Raw genomic sequence first — 15,432 nt, 5'->3', positions numbered from 1 at the left:
TTAACATGTTGAAATGAGGATTTAATATTAATAATATGTCTTAATTGTTAAAATAAATTGTATTTGATCGTAGTTGCTTCTTCAACAAATGTGACATCCTGTAGCTTAGACTCAACAATCGAATCAGGTATGAGGTGTTACATTAACAGTTTTCTTGACTAAATTACTCGATTGTCCATTAATAAATTTTCCTTTAAATACGAAAATTTTTTTATTCTTAATTTCACTGAATTGGTTTACAAAATTTGATTCTGAACTCGCACTTTTTGACATCGACTAAAATAGAATCGCTACAGGAAAAGTGGTGGGGTATTAAGTGGGCAGGGACGTGTCTTGTTCCTGACATCCCTGCAAGGTGTGCAAGCCTCGAGGAGGCCCAAATTGACACCATGGCAAGAACAAGACACATCTTTAGTCACTTAATATCTGGATTTTTATATAATTTCAAGGCCGATTCACCTTTAGCAATTCTTATTTGAGCCTTGGAAAAAAAAAAACTGTTGAAAACATATCATCACTGTAAATAAAAATCAACCTATATCATTTTGGTATATATAAATAATATTATTTGAATGAAAATCCTTACTAACTTAAAGCTCAAAGTCCTTATTTTATTTTTTATTAGTTTTTCTACGCATGTTCCTTGTTTTATATATTTTATATAATATATCACTACCACCTAATCCTACCGAGAATTACTAAAAAAAATTCCAAATCAGGATATATTTTATGTTTCATTTTCAAATTTTTTTTTGAGTAAATAATTCAACTCAAAATGATGACATCTCTCTACCAGTGCCACCCACCTAACTTCTGCAAAAAAATATCTCTTCCTGTTCCAGTGGAAACAAGGGATTCATGTATGGGGAGACATAACATGGAAGCTCCTCTTTTAGATGAGAAGAACAACAACAGAAACATTATTCGGAACACTGCTCTCTGCTTCTTCTTTCTTCTTTTAACCCTTTCAAGTCAGTTCCTTAATTTTTTTTCCTATTTTCTTGTATCTTGCTTTTAATGTTCCCATCAAGACTGGTTTTCTCTGTATTGTTTTTTTCTTTTTGTTTTCTGTGTTTCCAGGATCGATTTCCTTGCTTTTGTCCATTTATTTTATCAAAGTCAACGGTTTTCTGTTACTTTCTGTTACATGAGAATTTAGAAAAACCAAAAGAATACTTCCATATTCATTTGCTCGACTAATGTTTATAGAATAATACCCAAAGTTTCTATATTTTGTGACTCTCAGTGAATAGTTGAATGACTTTGGGATAAGATACATTTTCATTTGCTAAATTTACAGCAACGGTTTTGTAATAATAACTTCTATTACAGCCTTATGAACCTGAAGGATTCTTTCTGATCTGATACGATATGGTTATTGTCAGTTGCACATACGCCAAAAGTTACCATTTAGCAAAGGTTCCTGCTGCAAATCCTGGGTTCATATTTTTCAACAAATCCTGATTTGCATTCAAGAATTCCTTTTTAAGTGAATATACTAAGATTATTCTTGTTTCATATAGTTTATAATCATGGGTTTCTGCTTTATTTGATGCTGGGATATGGTGTGTGTTTCTGTTGTAGGCCTGATATTCAGAGACGACTTTAGCTACTTGTTGGTTAAAGGAGGAAACAAGTACAATGAAAGGGTTGAAGTTGGTGGCCCCGACAGCGTCGAGTCAGATCAGGGCGTTGTTGCCGCTGATGATGCTCGTTGTTCTAAAATCGGTGTCCTTATGCTCAAGAAAGGAGGGCACGCGATGGATGCAGCGGTGGCAACGGCATTGTGCGTTGGAGTCGTCAACCCAATGGCTAGTGGAATTGGAGGTGGAGCTTTCATGGTGGTTAGGTCTTTATCGACTTCACAAGTCCAAGCCTTTGATGCCAGAGAAACAGCTCCCTTAGCCGCTTCACAGGTTTCCAATTCTCTCTTTCAGTTTATATTATTTCTAAGACAAGTTTATCGATCACAGGTTCAATTTTTGTCTTGCTTATGCCTGTTGGTAATTGTTAACGCGCAGAACATGTACGAGAATGATATGAGAACCAAGTACTATGGTCCATTGTCAATGGGAGTTCCTGGTGAAATTGCTGGCCTTCATGAAGCTTGGTTGAGATATGGTCGATTAGATTGGAAGACACTATTTGAGCCTGCAATAAAACTAGCTAAAGAGGGATTTCTGATTGCTCCTTATCTTGGATTAAGTATTGCTGAGCACGAGCTGCTGGTCATGAATGATCCCGGCTTAAAGCAGGTGTTTGCACCAGAGGGGAAGCTGTTACAAGCAGGTGACAAGTGCTATAATGTAGAGCTAGCCCACACCCTTGAGGAAGTGGCTGAACAAGGACCAGGGGTTTTATATAATGGAACTATAGGAGAGAAATTGGTAAAAGATGTGACACAGGTTGGTGGGATTTTGACAATGGAGGATTTAAGGAATTACAAGGTAGAGGTTACAGATGCAATGGCTGCAAATGTGATGAATTACACTATATATGGGATGCCACCTCCTTCAAGTGGAACACTTGGGCTGTCTCTGGTGGGTAAAATGTATATATTAACTGCATTTTTCATGCTTTAGACCCTAGTAGCATTCAAACTTCAAGTCTTTCTAAACATCATGACATGAAACAGGTTTTGAACATCTTCGACAGCTATGGAAGTGCCGATGCAGCAAAGGGCGTTCTTGGAGTGCATCGCCTGATTGAAGCATTGAAACACATGTTTGCTGAAAGAATGAACTTGGGTGATCCTGATTTTGTTGACATTACCAAATATGTATCTGAAATGCTTTCTGTTACTTTTGCAAAGCAAATTCAGGAAAAGATAATTGACAACGCCACTTTCCCTGCAAACTATTATATGTACAGGTATGCATTATAAACAAGGTAATACGAACAAACCTTTAGAGTCTTTACAATGAAGTTTCTGAGCTTTGTAATCCTTTCCATTGCCAGATGGAGTCAACTCAGAGACCATGGAACTAGCCATTTCTGCGTCGTAGATGCAGAACGTAATGCCGTATCGATGACCACCACTGTAAATTACCCTTTTGGAGCTGGAGTATTATCGCCTTCCACTGGGATCATTGTTAACAATGAGATGGGTGATTTCTCAGCACCAACAGAGATATCTCCAGACATGCTCCCTCCTGCTCCTGCAAATTTTATTAGACCAAACAAGAGACCTCTATCTTCCATGACACCACTTATTATTACCAAGGTTTACAAAATTAAATGCAGCACTTACGTTTTAGTTGTTTCAGTAACCTTCTGATGTCTTGATCAGTTTCACTAACCTTAGTACCCGACTGGCAGGATAATCAGCTGGCAGGAGTGATTGGTGGCAGTGGTGGAATGAACATAATACCAGCAGTAACCCAGGTTTTCCTAAATCATTTTGTATTGGGGATGGAACCTTTAGCTGCAGTTCAACATCCAAGGATCTACCACAAGGTATGATTCCATTGGACTGGATAGATAGTAATAATAGGTCGTGTAATTGGTATTCTTTGTATTTGAAAGAGCATCCAATGAAGTTCATCTTGGTTTGCTGCAGCTAATACCAAACCTAGTTTATTACGAAAACTGGACAGTGATTGATGGGGATCACATCGAGCTTGCAGATGAGACAAAGATTTTCCTGAGAGAGAAGGGGCATGAGCTGCGGGCCAAGTCAGGTGGGGCTATCGTCCAGTTTGTTGTTCAAGCCCTCCAGAAAGACATAGAAAGGGGCCGAAAATTTGGAAAAGATTCATATATATTTCATGGAACATTAACTGCTGTTAGTGACCCTAGAAAAGATGGAAAGCCAGCAGCCGTCTGAATAAGTTGAGAAGCATTCAAGCAATAAGCCGTTAAAGAAAATTAAAATGCAAAGCTTTGTATTCCCTTTTCTTTTGTTTAAGGTGCAATGTATAGAAATGAAGGATGAGGTGTTAGATGGAGCAGGCTAAGATGGAAAGCCAGCAGCCGTCTGAATAAGTTGAGAAGCATTCAAGCAATAAGCCGTTAAAGAAAATTAAAATGCAAAGCTTTGTATTCCCTTTTCTTTTGTTTAAGGTGCAATGTATAGAAATGAAGGATGAGGTGTTAGATGGAGCAGGCTAAGTAGTTGCGGACACTTTCGGTGAGACGAGTCTGTTCTAGCTTCGTCACCGTCAATATGAAATTTCTTGTATGCAAGAACCAAGCTCCATTATTTTCCTAAATTGTCAATATGAAATTTCTTGTAGACAAGAACCAAGCTCCATTATTTTCCTAAATTGTATATAGATTTTGTTATGTGCCAATGGCAAGATATGGGACTTGGATCCCACATAAGAAAATAAAGGATTTCCTAGTGGAGTTTATATTTGGATCCCACTTAAGAAAATAAATGATTTCCTAGTGGAATTTTTATGGACTCTCTAACTTCAATAGTTAGTTTTTGGGGTGTGGTTCTCCAAATATCGTATCAATTGGTATTAGAGTCATTCACCATGTATCTTAGTTGTAATCGTGTGGCACGGGTGGTAATGTCGACGTTGCAGTGTTTGTCCTAACTCGTGTCGATGACAAGGCTATTGAGCATGATGGATTGCTACGTGCCAATTGCAAGGTATAGACTTGGATCTTGTATAAGAAAATAAGAAATTTTCTAGTGGGGTTTACATGGACTTAGGCCAACCTCAATATTTAGCTTTTGGAGTGTGGATCTCCAAAGGTCCATATCATTTTTTTTTAAGATAAGTAAGAATTTTTATTCGTCCAAAATAGAAAACAAATTTTTTTTGGTACATAGGAGTGGTCCAAGACCACTTTAATGCATAACAGGTGTAACGACCCGATAGTTAGGGGTACGGAAAGTATTGTTTTGGGACTCCGCTTTTGTAAATTGGGTTCGTGAATATTTTCTTACGAACCTATAATAGAGGCAAATTAAATTTTGAATAAGTAATTTTCAGGAATTAGGAGTTATTAAGGTATAGGAACTAAATCGCGTAAGTACTAAAAGTTAAATTATAAATTGAAATTAATTAAAATGACTAAAGTAGTAAATACACTACTAATTAAATGTTGATTGACGGTGCTGGGTTGGGTGTCTTAGAAATTTATTAACTAAACTATTAATTATATGTTATTAAATATAATATATAAGAATAATAATTTAGTGGAAAGAAAGAGAAAACTTTCATTTTCTTTTTCATGCAAACTTTCGAAGCTTAAAGGGAGAAGAGCTCACGAACGGCCATAGAAATTTTGAGGTTTCAAGCTTAAGTTGGTTAGTAAATTTAATCTCTTTCCTTATAATTTTTATATTTTTGGAATCCCAGTACTTAAAGCTAGCCATATTATAATTTTTAGTATGGTTTAAGACTGAAGATGCTACCATTTTTGATTAGTTAGAGTTTTAGGGATTAAATTGATAGATTTTTCAGTTAGAAGTGGAAAAGGACCAAATTGTGAAATTTTCAAAATTAAGGGGTGAAATTGAAAATTTGGAGCTAAATTTAGCTTAGAGTGGAATTAGTATAAATTTTTGAGGTTAGATCTGGATATTAAATTAGTGTTGGTTTAGGGACTAAATTGAGGATTAAGCAAATGTAGTATAAAATTTGAAATTTAATGAGAATTGAGTTGTGTATTATTAATCTATTTTATTCCATAGCGAACGTTGTTCTGGAATCCTCGAGTAAGAAGGGGAAAAACAAGGTTGACATTGAGTAGCTCGGAATATATGGTTTGTGTTTCTATAATCTAAACTAAATTATGAGTTAGTGCATATTGAATTGTTTGTGTATGGTAAGTATTTGGGTTGAGAACTCTTATACATTTTGGGTTGCATTTAATAAAATAATAATTAAAATGATCCAATTATAAAAATCAAGAAATGGTGTATTTTTATGACTGTTGATTTGAATATATGTATTGAGAAAATGTAGTTGCTATCAATTTGAATATATGCTTATACGTAATACTGTACATATATGAAATTGAGAAATTGGTTGTATTGAAAAGTAAAATGAAACCCTATTAACTGTTCCAGGCTAAGTTGAATATCGATGGCATGCCATAGGATAGGAAGAGTATAGGGATTACTTCAACTTTGAGTGGATGAGGCACTGGGTGCCAAATTTGCTTCGGTTTAACCGATGAGACAATGGGCATCAACTTATTATAGTGCTGAGCGCGATTATTTGCTACAGAATTATCCAATAAGGCACTAGGTGCCAAATTGGTGTGTTGGTTGGATCCGTGTATCCGTCCAAGTTCGAGTCTTATTAATAGGGAAAATAAATGATAAAAATTGATGTGTTTGATACTAAAAAGACAAAGGATGAGAAATGGAAATGAGATGTGAAATGGAATATTAAATTGGTAGATTTTGTTGAGAATATTGATGAATTATGAGCATTGAATTCATGAATTGGAAATGAAGATGAATTATGCCATTATATGAATTGATTTATCAAATGCCTTATGAAATGTTGTTGTCATGTATTAGAACTTGCAAGATTAGTTGGATGTGAACAAGGAATGAGTAAAATTAGTATTATTGCCATGATATATTATATAATATTACTTATTTGTATTTTTACATATTAAGTATTTATATCTCATTTTAATGTTCAAATTATAGAAATACCACCGAGTTATACTCAGCGTACGTGATAAACCATAATATATACATATTTTTATCCCATGCTTGGCATATTTTTGATGATTTATCACAAGATTTAGTGAATTTGATGCTCCTAATCCTTTAAATTCATGTTTTATACTTAGGTGAGCATAAGAAGGTGAAAAGAGCAAGAAACGGGCCAAAAACGGACAAATTGGGCCTAATTCAGTATTTCACACGGCCTAGGCACTTCCACACGGGTAACCCACACGCCCGTGGGTCATGGCCGTGTCAACATTAAACCAAGTTAGAATTGCACACGGCCTAAGCACCTTCACACTGGCGTGGCACACGACCGTGTCCCTGTCGAGCCAAAGTCTAATTCTATTTGGAAAAAGGCTAATTTTGGGCTATTTTGGGTATTCCAAAGTCTATATAAACACCCTAGAAGAGGATCAAAGGGGAGACGCAGAGTAGAAAGGAGAAAATACTCAAGGACAGCCATTGAAATTAGCTCGGAAGCAGGATCTACTTCAAGACTGAAGATCTCCATTCAATTTCCTTAGAAGTTATTTAGGTTCTTTATGTTTTGTTGTTTTCCCAATCTTGAGATGTTTTCCATTATTATGAACTAAACTCCCTAAATACCTAAAGGAGATGAAACCTATGACGGATCTTATTATTATTTGAATTTAATGATAAATACTTGTTCTTATTCTTAATTGTGAGTTCTAATTCTTGCTTTAATATTCCAGGATATTAATTCAGGTTTTGATGTGCTTATTCAGTGAGAAAAAGTCCCTGTTTAAGAGTAAATCCTCCATAATTAAGCGGAGTTGCATGCAATCCTAGAGATAGGACGACATAAATTTATCGGATTAGAGTCAAATCTAATAAAGGAATCCATAAGTCGAGTTAATGTGACAATAGGGGTTTTGATTAGAAAGAGATTTCAATTAATCAACCTAGAGTCTGTTGTTCTTAGTCTCGAGAGAGATATTAACATAAATCAAGGATTTCTACAGATTAAGTCATGTGAATAAATCATCTAATTCAGAAGTGATAAGTGAAGTCTAGGTGGATTCTTCCTTGGGTATTGTCTTCTCCATCGGTTTTCTAAACAGTATTTTTCAACTCTTACTTCTGTCACGTTCTTAGTTAATTAGATAATTAGTTTTAGTTAAAAACATTCCTTTAATTTTTAGGCTAGATAACAAAAATATAGTAATTACTAGTACTTTTAGTCCTTGTGGATACGATATTTCCGATCTCACCATAACTATACTACTGTTTGATAGGTGCGCTTGCCTTAGTTGAATTTTTAGTTAGTTTAGTGACCATCAAGTTTTTGGCGCCGTTGCCGGGGACTAAGTTATTAGGAACGCTTGATTTTTATTATTTTAGTCATTTTTACCTTTATTGCAATTTACTTTTTTTTTAAGTTTAATTTTTCTTTTCTAAATTTTTCTTTTTAATTGCTTCTAACAGGTGTCTCTAGTTTATAACTAGAGGAACCCGTCAGGACCTTTGCTTTTTGATAGTGAGATCGAGAGCACAGCCTGTAGAAACCGAAGAGAAATAAGGCGAAGTTTACAATACATAGAGGAACAATGAGAGGACGATATCCATACAACAACTGAAGATATGGCTGATAATTAAAATAATCCGCTACTCCTGTGGTTGCTGCAAATCCAGTAAATCAGGATCCTGCTCCTCGTACTATGTATGATTATGCTAAACCTACTTTAATAGGAATTGAATCGAGTATAGTTAGACCTGTTGTTGCTGCAAATAATTTTGAACTGAAACCTAACACTATTCAAATGATACAATAGTTTGTTCAGTTTGATGGTTTGCAGGACAATGATCTAAACACTCATTTAGCAAATTTTTTGGAATTCTGCGACACCTTTAAGATCAATGGCGTTTCTGACGATGTCATTCGCCTTCGGTTATTTCCCTTTTCATTAAAGAATAAGGCTAAACAATGGTTGAACTCGTTACCACGGGGATCAATCACTACTTAAGAGCAAATGACCAAAAAAATTTTACTCAAATATTTTTCGCCGACTAAAATAGCTAAATTGAGGAATGATATCTCTTCTTTTGTGCAGATGGATTTACAAACACTATATGATGCATGGGAGAGATACAAGGATTTATTGAGAAGGTTCACTCACCATGGATTACCTTTATGGATATAGGTTCAAACTTTCCACAATGTTTTGATTCCCTCAACGAGACAGATGGTCGATGCAGCGGCCGATGGAACCTTAAATAATAAAACACCTGAAGAGGCTTATGAGTTTATTGAAGAGATGTCACTGAATAATTATTAGTGGCAAGTCATGAGGGTAAAGCCTAATAAAGCAGCCGATGTTTTCAACCTCGACGCGGTCACCATGTTATCAAACCAGGTAGAGCTCTTAAATAAAAATATTGATGGCTTATGTGTCTCTACGCAGGTACATCCGGTGATGCAGTACAGTACAAATGGAGGAGGAATGAATAATATAGAACGCCTAGCCTACGACCCTAGCACTACAAACGAACAAGTCAACTATATGGGTAACAATTCTAGACCTTAGAATAACCCCTATAGTAACACTTACAATGCAGGCTGGAGGAACCATCCCAACTTCTCTTGGGGTGTCAAGGCAATCAAAGACCACAACCCCCTCCAGGTTTTCAACCACCTTACCAGCAGGAAAAGAAGCCGAACCTCGAGGAGATGTTAAAAAAATTCATCTCGGTGTCAGAAACACATTTTCGAAACACAGAAACAATGCTTAAAAATCAGCAAGCGTTGATTCAAGGTCTTGAAACTCAAATAAGACAGTTTGCTAAGTTGATTTCTAAACAACCACAAGGTAGCATGCCCAGTAACACAGAAACTAACCCAATGGAGCAACTTCATGCCATTACTATGCACAATGATGAATAGTTAGTTGAAGATGAACCAAAACCGAGGCAAGACAATAAGGTAGATAAAGGTAAGGTTGATGTAAGCAAAGATAAACAGAAACTGGTAAGTAAAGAATATAAACCTCGTGTGCCATACCCTAAGGCGACAAGGAAAGACCACATGGACGAACAATTTGGTAAATTCCTTAAACTGCTTAAAAAGTTACATATTAACTTACAATTTATTGAAGCTCTTTCGCAGATGCCCAACTCAGTTAAATTTTTAAAAGAGCTTTTATCAAACAAACAGAAGTTAGATGAGTCATCACATGTGAATTTAAATGCAGTCTGCTCAGCTATTCTACAAAACAAGCTACCCAACAAACTGAAAGATCTAAGGAGTTTTACAATTCCTTGTTTAATTGGTAGTTTGAATGTTAACAATGCTTTAGCTGATTTAGGGGCAAGTATTAATGTTATGCCTTATAAAATATTTAAACAACTAGGACTAGGGAAACCCAAACAAACTAGGATGAGCATTCAATTGGCTGATAAAACCATTAGAATTTCTAGGGGTATAATTGAAGATGTGCTTGTTAAAATTGACAAATTTATATTCCCAATCGATTTTGTTGTCTTAGACATGGATGAGGATAATGACGTACCTTTAATTCTAGGTAGACCCTTTTTAGAAACTACTAGAACTATTATTGATGTTGGTACAGGAGAATTAACGCTTCGTGTAGGTGATGACACGATTAAACTTCAAGCTCATGACTCTGTTAGACTATCTAGTGATCGAGATGATATTACGAGTTCTTTCCATGAGAACAACATGTTGGCTCAGATTGTTGTGCAAGAAATCCCTAGGGATAAAGTGATGGAGCCACGAACAACTTTTGAGGGACGAAGACTACAAATCAAGGAACTAGATGAATGACGAACAACAGTTAAGAAGAAACCGGGGATACACGATGAATCAAGGCAGTGCTATGACAAACCTAAAGATGAATCGAATCAACTAAAGGTTAGAGACAAAGTACTGTTAAATGAAACAGACCCTCGTGTTGCCATTTCTGAACCCAATGGAGCAACTTTTTTTCGGTACTCAACGTTTTTCCATACGGTGCAGTCGAGGTAACTCATCCCAAATTTGATATTTTTAAAATAAATAGTACTCATCTAAAACTTCCTTTTGATAAGATGGATAGCAGGGATGAGGAGTTTCAACTCCTCGAACCACCATTACTGTGTAAATATGAGGTAAGTCGAGCTTAGATTATAAATAAGCACTTCTCGGGAGGCAACCTGAGCACTAACACCACTAACCCACTTATTTTATCTATTTTTTGTGTTTTTTTACAGTACAGTGACCCACACGGCCTGGACACACAGGGTGTCCTTGGCCGTGTAGAAACAGGGCTGAAATTTCCCAAAAATTGACATGCACACAGCCTGCGATAAATCTACACGGGCGTGCGGAATGGTCGTGTGGACTACACGGCCTGGACACACGATCGTGTCCTAGGCCATGTGAAACCTGGAGCTTACTTTTTGAATTTTAAACAAGTCAGAAAGTTACACGGGTAAGGCACACGACCGTATGTTCGGACACACGGGCGTGTAGGAGACCACACGGGCGTGGGAGAAGCGAACAACGTAGCACACGGCCATGTAGACCACACGGCCTGGACACACGGGCGTGTCCTAGGCCGTGTGACGAATGGTCATTAAATTTTCATGATGCACACGGGCAATACTCGAGCCACACGGGTGTGTGACATGGCCGTGTGACACAATCGTGCCCTATTTAACCCTCCAAAACCCTAAAATTTTATTTTTTATCTTCTTCTCTAAATTTTCCCAACCAGTCGCCGCCGCAAGTCCCTCCTCCTCTATCTCCGACCAACCGCCGGCCACCACACTCCTCTTCCCTTTTCTTTTTTTTCCTTTCCTCCCTACCCCCCACCCTTTCTTTCTTCTTCTTTCTTTCTTCCCCTTTCCTTTCCCTTTTCCTCCTTCTTCCTCTTCAACCAACCACCTACCACCCTGTCAACCCCCTTTCCTCCTGCACAAAATGCTAACCTCTGTTCGGCCCACACCACACCCACCACCACCACTGAGTCACCGACCTCCTACTGCCACCATGAACGATATATCCGAGTGACTTACTCGCTTCGAGCAACAGTGTTTTGTGAGGTTCGACAGCATCGAGGGGACTCTGCAGCAGATCTGCCAGCACTTCAACATCTCGCCTCCACCACCACCACCTCAAGATCCATCCACCGATGAGGACTTTTGAGTCTATTTATTTTTATTTTTATTTTTATCTTTTTCGCTTTTCTTTTATCTTTTATTTTATTTTTATTTTATGTTTATTTTACAAACTTGTCATTTATACTTTTAAAATATTTTTATCTTTCTGGCTATTATCGAGTAACCCTTTAATTCTCTTCACAGTTGTGTTTATTTTATTCATAGTAGCTTAGACTCATGCACATCATTAGCCATATCTACAATTTTCGCTTTCATTATTCCAAGGATTCCATCCAAAAAATAAAGGCAGTTTCGCTTCTCTCCCTTTCTTATGATATTATGCTTCTATTGTTATTATCTATCTTTGTACATTGAGGACAATGTATATCTTAAGTGTGGGGAGGTTATTTATATTCCTGAATTTTTAGTTCGTTCTCAAATAATTTTCTCATATTATTATTAGAGTGAATTCTAATTGATTTATAATTTTTATTAATATGTTTTGAATCAAATCATAGGCAACTGTACATTGATTGTTTAGCTTTAAGACATTAGAGAATCATGCATGATAAGTTGACTTTTGAGAATTAAAATTGCTAAGTTGTTTCCCTGTATTGAGGTATTATCTTGAAAATTCTAAATTCACAGGATTGACATCAAAAGCCATAATTTTTTTGAGATCTTGAACCTTTAGAACATATATCCTTTCTTACTCATTTGTATTGTTGCTTATGAGTGTGTCAATACTGATTTGTTATTCTAGAACTTGCTTCGATTATACATGTATAGACCACACCATTGATTTGATATACCGAGATGATAAAGGCACTTAGGCTTTAACCCACTTAGCCCATAAAAAGTTTACCCACATAATTGACCCTTAGTGAACCCTTTTGAGCCTTAACCATTGTTTCTTGATTTCCCCCTTAATGTTAATCCACAACTTAACCCTTTTTGATTCGTTAAGAATTTCTCCCTTTTCATTGACTCCTTTTTATCGAGATTTGATTTGATTAGCTACCTAACTAATGTTCGTTCATTCCACTTGCTGAATTATTTCTTATTATGTACTTTCCATTATTGTAACTTTTCTTATTCTTAAAAAAAAACTGTATATTTATATTCATATAATTACGTATTGTTATAAAAAGCTTGGATAAGTTAAAGTTATTGTTCCGAGAAAAGAAAGCTCATTTCATTAGTTTTGGATAGTTTTAATTCTGGAAATTGTTTGTAATTCAGTAATTAGCTTTAATATTCTAAGTTTGGCAACTTATTAAATTAATCTCGATTCTAACCTCTTTTTCAGCCATTATCCACACCTTTAACCCAAGCCCCATTACAACCCTGTTAAAGACCTTTTGATTTATGTATCATCTCATTTATAGTGGTGGAGATTTGATTTTCATGCAAGCCTATGGTAATACCTTTTCATGTTTGACTATTGAGCGCTTAATTATTGAACCTTAAACACTTTGAGTGATTTGAGTAAATCTTTAGTGAGGATGTCGACCCTTTTTAATTTGGAATTAAAGATAATTACTTAGATAAAGGGGGAAACCTATAATTTTATGATTAAAATGCTCAACTTGGATTGTGTGAAACTTTAATGTTCTTTTAGTTAAACTCTCAGTATATGATTACTTGTGGATTACTTTGAAACATTATTGATGAGAATTATAAGTTGAGAATGATTTATTTTAATTGTGAGTTGAGTGGGGATATTTGATAAACCATAATATATACATATTTTTATCCTATGCTTGGCAAGATTTAGTGAATTTGAAGCTTCTAATCCTTTAAATTCATGTTTTATCCTTAGGTGAGCATAGGAAGGTGAAAAGAGCAAGAAACGAGCCAAAAACAGAAAAATTAGGCCTAATTCAGTGTTTCACACGGCCTAGGCACTTCCACACGGGTAATCTACACGCCCATGCATGACACACGGGCAGGCCACATGCCCGTGTGTCATGGCCATGTCGACATTAAACCAAGTCAGAATTGCATACGGCCTGAGCACCTTCACACGGGCGTGGCACACGGTCGTGTCCCTGTCGAGCCAAAGTCTAATTCTATTCCGAAAAGGCTAATTTTAGGCTATTTTGAGCATTCCAAAGTCTATATAAACACTCTAAAAGAGGATCAAATGGGAGATGCAGAGTAGAAAGGAGAAAATACTCAAGGACAGCCATCGGAATTAGCTCGGAAGTAGGATCTACTTCAAGACTGAAGATCTCCATTCAATTTCCTTAAAAGTTCTTTGGGTTCTTTATGTTTTGTTGTTTTCCCAATCTTGAGATGTTTTCCATTATTATGAACTAAACTCCCTAAATACCTAAAGGAGATGAAACCTAGAACGGATCTTATTACTATTTGAATTTAATGATAAATACTTATTCTTCTTCTTAATTGTGAGTTCTAATTCTTGCTTTAATATTCCAAGATATTAATTCAGGTTTTGATATGCTTATTCAGTGGAGCAAAAGTCCCTGTTTAAGAGTAAATCCTCCATAATTAAGTGGAGTTGTATGCAATCCTAGAGATAGGATGACATAAATCTGTCAGATTAGAGTCAAATCTAATAAGGGAATCCATAGGTCGAGTTAATGCGACAATAGGGGTTTTAATTAGAAAGAGATTTCAATTAATCAACCTAGAGTCTGTTGTTCTTAGTCTCGAGAGAGATATTAACATAAATCAATGATTTCTACGGATTAAGTCAAGTGAATAAATCGTCTAATTCAAAAGTGATAAATGAAGTCTAGGTGGATTCTTCCTTGGGTATTGTCTTCTCCATCGGTTTTCTAAACAGTATTTTTCAACTCATACTTCTGTCGCATTCTTAGTTAATTAGATAATTAGTTTTAGTTAAAAACATTCCTTTAATTTTTAGGCTAGATAATAAAAAGATAGTAATTACTAGTACTTTTAGTCCTTGTGGATACGATATTTCTGGTCTCACCATAACTATACTAATGTTTGATAGGTGCGCTTGCCTTAGTTGAATTTTTAGTTAGTTTAGTGACCATCAGTACGGTTTGGTTTTCCGCGCACATGTTAGATACTTTTCAACATATTGTCGATTTAACATCCAACAACGTTCTCGTTCTCAAGTTGGCTGTAAAAGTATTTTTTACTATGATTTTAAATGAAGTAGCGAACCTAAATTAGGTAAAGTAGGTCATTCTAGTAATATCATCGATGATAGTAGGCAGAGTATAATCGAATGCACTAATGCGAATAATTGGAATAGTATTGCTGCAAACCCAACTTTTAACTTTCAAGAGGGGATAAATAGTAATAAGAGTGTAGTTTGTGTAAAAAACAAGTTTAGCATTGCATAGAAGTTTTCATTCTTAGTTGTTCAAACTAATGAAATGGGAATACTAAATAAATGTTTCCTGATTTCTATATAATAATGAATGATAATAGTTAGCTTGCACAATTGCTTATGTTGAAATTAAATGTTCTGATTGGTTAGTAATGATCCATGACTCTAATCCGACGTCGGAGGCGGGTTAGGGGTGTTACAACAGGCCTAATGTAACACCCCTCACCCGTATCCAACGTTGGGACAGGGTTCGAGGTGTTAACGGGCTTAAACATTCACAACAACACATAACATATTACCAACCATGCATGGCAAACAAGCATATGCACATCACCAA

The 15,432-nt window shown here is 36.0% G+C and overlaps 1 protein-coding gene and 1 non-coding gene across 4 annotated transcripts; one reads left to right on the top strand and one right to left on the bottom strand.

The window, feature by feature from the left end:
- The first annotated feature begins 431 nt into the window (after positions 1 to 431).
- LOC107962699 (glutathione hydrolase 3) lies at positions 432 to 4,239 on the top strand. Of its 3 annotated transcripts, none has more exons than XR_005928471.1 (8): positions 696 to 971; positions 1,585 to 1,916; positions 2,022 to 2,540; positions 2,636 to 2,871; positions 2,959 to 3,223; positions 3,319 to 3,456; positions 3,560 to 3,951; positions 4,106 to 4,239. XR_005928471.1 is itself a non-coding variant. In XM_041115251.1 (8 exons), exons 1-8 carry the CDS (start codon positions 776 to 778, stop codon positions 3,978 to 3,980), a joined length of 1,953 nt encoding a protein of 650 aa, XP_040971185.1. In that variant the 5' UTR covers positions 737 to 775; the 3' UTR covers positions 3,981 to 4,239. The 3 variants fall into 3 exon arrangements, 2 of the variants coding, with proteins under 2 accessions (XP_040971184.1, XP_040971185.1); XM_041115251.1 differs by having other exon boundaries at positions 737 to 971; positions 3,560 to 3,803; positions 3,958 to 4,239; XM_041115250.1 differs by having other exon boundaries at positions 432 to 971; positions 3,560 to 4,239.
- A 4,446-nt stretch (positions 4,240 to 8,685) lies between these two features.
- LOC121231635 (small nucleolar RNA R71) lies at positions 8,686 to 8,792 on the bottom strand. The gene has a single exon (XR_005929691.1). It is a non-coding gene; the product is annotated as a small nucleolar RNA R71 (small nucleolar RNA).
- Between the last annotated feature and the right edge of the window lie 6,640 nt (positions 8,793 to 15,432).

Source organism: Gossypium hirsutum, chromosome A06 (genome assembly GCF_007990345.1).
Source record: "Gossypium hirsutum isolate 1008001.06 chromosome A06, Gossypium_hirsutum_v2.1, whole genome shotgun sequence".
NCBI classification, from domain to species: Eukaryota; Viridiplantae; Streptophyta; class Magnoliopsida; order Malvales; family Malvaceae; genus Gossypium; species Gossypium hirsutum.
This window is presented reverse-complemented; position numbering and strand designations above follow the sequence as displayed.

Coding starts and splice junctions, on each gene's coding strand:
- LOC107962699 (XM_041115250.1), top strand. CDS start 776: ATGATGACATCTCTCTACCAGTGCCACCCACCTAACTTCTGCAAAAAA. Junction 1,917..2,021: donor CTCCCTTAGCCGCTTCACAG/GTTTCCAATTCT, acceptor GTTAACGCGCAG/AACATGTACGAGAATGATAT. Junction 3,224..3,318: donor CACCACTTATTATTACCAAG/GTTTACAAAATT, acceptor CCCGACTGGCAG/GATAATCAGCTGGCAGGAGT.